At 29.2% G+C, this 3,491-nt stretch overlaps 1 protein-coding gene across 1 annotated transcript; it reads right to left on the reverse strand.

Annotated features, from left to right (window-relative positions):
* Positions 1-955: 955 nt before the first annotated feature.
* Positions 956-1,517, reverse strand: LOC103499417 (repetitive proline-rich cell wall protein 3-like). The gene has a single exon (XM_008462416.3). It carries the CDS (start codon positions 1,493-1,495, stop codon positions 1,217-1,219), a length of 279 nt encoding a protein of 92 aa, XP_008460638.1. The 5' UTR covers positions 1,496-1,517; the 3' UTR covers positions 956-1,216.
* Between the last annotated feature and the right edge of the window lie 1,974 nt (positions 1,518-3,491).

Below are 3,491 nucleotides of genomic sequence, written 5' to 3' on the forward strand. Positions count from 1 at the left end.
TTTCTTGTTTTTTTTTTTTTTTTTTTTTATTAAACGAACATAAATAATTGTCCAAAGAAACAGAAGCAAAAATATGTTTGGTAATTAGAGGTTTTTAAAGATAGAAAAATGAGTCAACTTATTTATAAATTATAGCAATATTTTTTTACATTCGTTATATTTAAATAGATAATAATAGAAGCTTATTAACGTCTATCAAGGTTAGAAATTAATACAAATCTGATACCAATAGACATAAATAGAAGTGTGCATCAATGTTTATTAGTGGTAGAAACTAATTGAAGTCTATCATTAACGATAGAGGTTGAAAAGAAATCTATCACCTTCTATCAGTGTAGAAACTAGTAGGGAGTTTATCGATATTGATATTATCAGTTATAGAAACTGTGATACAAAGTCAATCATTGATAGAGATTGATAGAAATCTATCATTGTTTACCGATACCTCTTTTACCATTTACATAAATAGTTTGACATTTTTTCTGTCTCTAAAAATTTCTCAAAACAATATAATTCAATTAGCATAAGTATTTAGTATATTTTAATTAACCTACGCGTTATTCTTATAATATAAGTAACTAGCCTTCTCTAATCTTGAAAGGTAACATCTCACGTTCATTCAACATATCTTAAATGTTACGAAATTTATTATTTGTACTTTGTTTATAAACCGTAAATATTTTATTAAATGTTTTATTTTTTACGAATTTTCTTTTATTTATAAGATTTTAAAATTAATTATAAATAACTTGCATTAAAATTGTCAATTTAAATACATATGTATATATATTAGGAAAAAGATCAATTCAAAATTGTCAATTTAAATACATATTTTAATTAGATGTATATATAGTAGGAAAAAGATCAATTCAAAGTTCAAATCTATCTCCTACATGTTGAAATAGTAGGACTCCAATATTAAAGTCTTAAAAGTGAAAAAAGAAGACTAACAAAGTTGAAACATAAAAGACAAAATATTAAATCCATTCAAACTTTAGATTATTAAACGATAAGTGAAGCAATAACACAGAGAAAATACATCCATACATCACACATATGAAGTTTGGATTAACACATATTACATAAGTCAAAAGGCCAACTTCATGAACTTTCTAGTATTACCCTAAAACTTGGAGCTTATAGCACCACTTATTTATCAAAGAAATTAAACACATAACACATTGTCCATGGACTCAACTTTGGTTTGGGATGCCATTTAGTGAGAAGATGGTGGGTATTTCTTGTATGGAGGGCGTTTCTTGTAGGGTGGATACTTCTTGTAGGGTGGCCTCTTGTAAGGCTTCTTGTAGGGAAATGGCCTCCTGTAGAATTTGGATTCTTCATTCGGATCGGCGATGGTGGTCGGGAGCGTTCCTTGGGTGACATCGGTGGTCGGAATCACTTCTTGGTCGGAGGTGGAGGGGTGTTTCAGGGCTTGAGTTGTGGAAAGAAGCACAGCTGCGAGAAGAAGGAGAAGAAAGTATTTGAGAAACATCGTGGCTTTTTGATCGAGTTTTGCCTATTGGGAACCTCATACTTTGTGGCCTTTTATAGCAATAGATTAGATGGGGTTATTGTTTTGCCATTAATGAGGTAGGTGTTTTAAGGGCAAGCTTATGTTCAAATCTTTTTAACATATTAGTTTATAATTATAATATTTTTGAACTACGTTTAAATAGTTCTTTTACTAGGTTTGTAATGGAAAATATTTTTTTTTTCCAAATTTGAAGCTATTATTATTGTTATTATAGTTAATCATAAAAGTGTTCAAAATATTTACCATATAGAAAAATTTCAAATTCAATTATCGATAGACATTAATAGATTAATTTATGTGTGTTTACTAATATTGATTGCATTTAAAATTTTGATATATTTAATTTTATAAAACTTTGATTTATTGTACTATATTTGAAAGCAACCCTTATTATTATTAGAGAGATTATTCTAAATGACAAAATTATTGAAAATATTTACGAATATAGCAATATTTCAAAATCTATATCTTGATATAGACCACGATAGACTACTATTTTGCCAGAGAGTAGTCTAACACAATCTATCTATGATATTTTGCTATATTTGTATTATTTTGATTCATCTGTTCTCTTTAAAAAGAACCCTTCTTTTTTTATTATTACTATAACCTCCATTACTAGCTAGTTCATAGTTGTAGTGATTTATTGGGAAAAATATTATATTTATGTGTTTGATTGAGGATACATGTACTTATTTTCTGTATTGTATAGACAAAATATCTTTATAATGTATGTGTGTGTATATATATATATATATATATATATATATATATATATATATATATATATATATATATATATAACATAATAAAATTTAACAACATTGACATTATAACCTAATGAACCAAGTAACAAAATTTCAAATTGTATCGGTGATAATCAATATCAATCAACAATATCTATCATTAATAAAATATGAAATTTTGTTATATTTTGCTGCATCTCTTTAAGAAAAACTAATTGTCCAATTTAGTACTACTCTTATCCAAATATGGTTAATTATAGAATTACGATGGAATTCGATGCATTAGTACTAGTATGAAGGTACCCAATTAAATAGCTAGTTGGAGTCGCCAAAAATAGATGCAATCCAACTAAGTATTTTAACATGACATGATTTATTTGAATGACAGTAATTCAATCGGTTTGAACAATGAAGAGCTATAGTGTTTTTTCCTGCAGTCTGAGACGCTTGGAGGCGTTCCATTGGAGCACATATGAGGACTCTCTATTGGAGGAAAAATGACGTCAACTAACTTTAACTACAACATTAAAGGTACACACTTCCTATACATAATATTCTCTACACGTTCCAGTTTCATCTACTTTTCACCAGGCAAAAATGGCTATTTTCAAGCACCTTCCATGATCCTACTAGATAGAAAGAAAAGAGTTTGTACTTTCTTTCGACAAATAGTTAAAGGCCATTCGAATTTGGTTAACTGAAGCGGGGCCATACAAGACATTCCTATTGTCACTACTCTAGAATCTTTGGAGTGGCTGAAAAATTGCTTCAAAACCCTGATAGCAACCCCAGAAACAAATCGTTTTTCCTTGAAAAGCGATATGAAGATCACTATATTTGGGTTAGGAAAAAAAAAATAGAAATGGCAACACTACGAAGATTTTTAGGATTGACAACAAAGGGAGGAAATGTTGTATTCTAATACCGGAAGATGCTAAAACAAGTGATTGGATTTCCTTCCTATCGATGATAACTTTTGAGGCAGAAGTAGATCCAAGAAGACATTTTTCTTCGGAACAAGTTGGAAAGGAAGTTAGGTACTACTCCTCATTCTACTTTGAAACACTAAGAAGATCTTATGCCAGTGTACTCTTGGATGATAGCTTAAGTGAATCAAGCTTAGCACCTGGTTCCATGAAAAAGTTAGAAGCGTAAAGAGTTTTTAATCTAGAAAACTCACTGGTCATCATCAGAAGATTCTTTCATGA

Source organism: Cucumis melo, chromosome 5, assembly GCF_025177605.1.
Source record: "Cucumis melo cultivar AY chromosome 5, USDA_Cmelo_AY_1.0, whole genome shotgun sequence".
Lineage (NCBI taxonomy): Eukaryota > Viridiplantae > Streptophyta > Magnoliopsida > Cucurbitales > Cucurbitaceae > Cucumis > Cucumis melo.

What these genes read in the sequence shown, in the direction of transcription:
- LOC103499417 (XM_008462416.3), bottom strand. Translation starts at nt 1,495, where the DNA reads ATGTTTCTCAAATACTTTCTTCTCCTTCTTCTCGCAGCTGTGCTTCTT.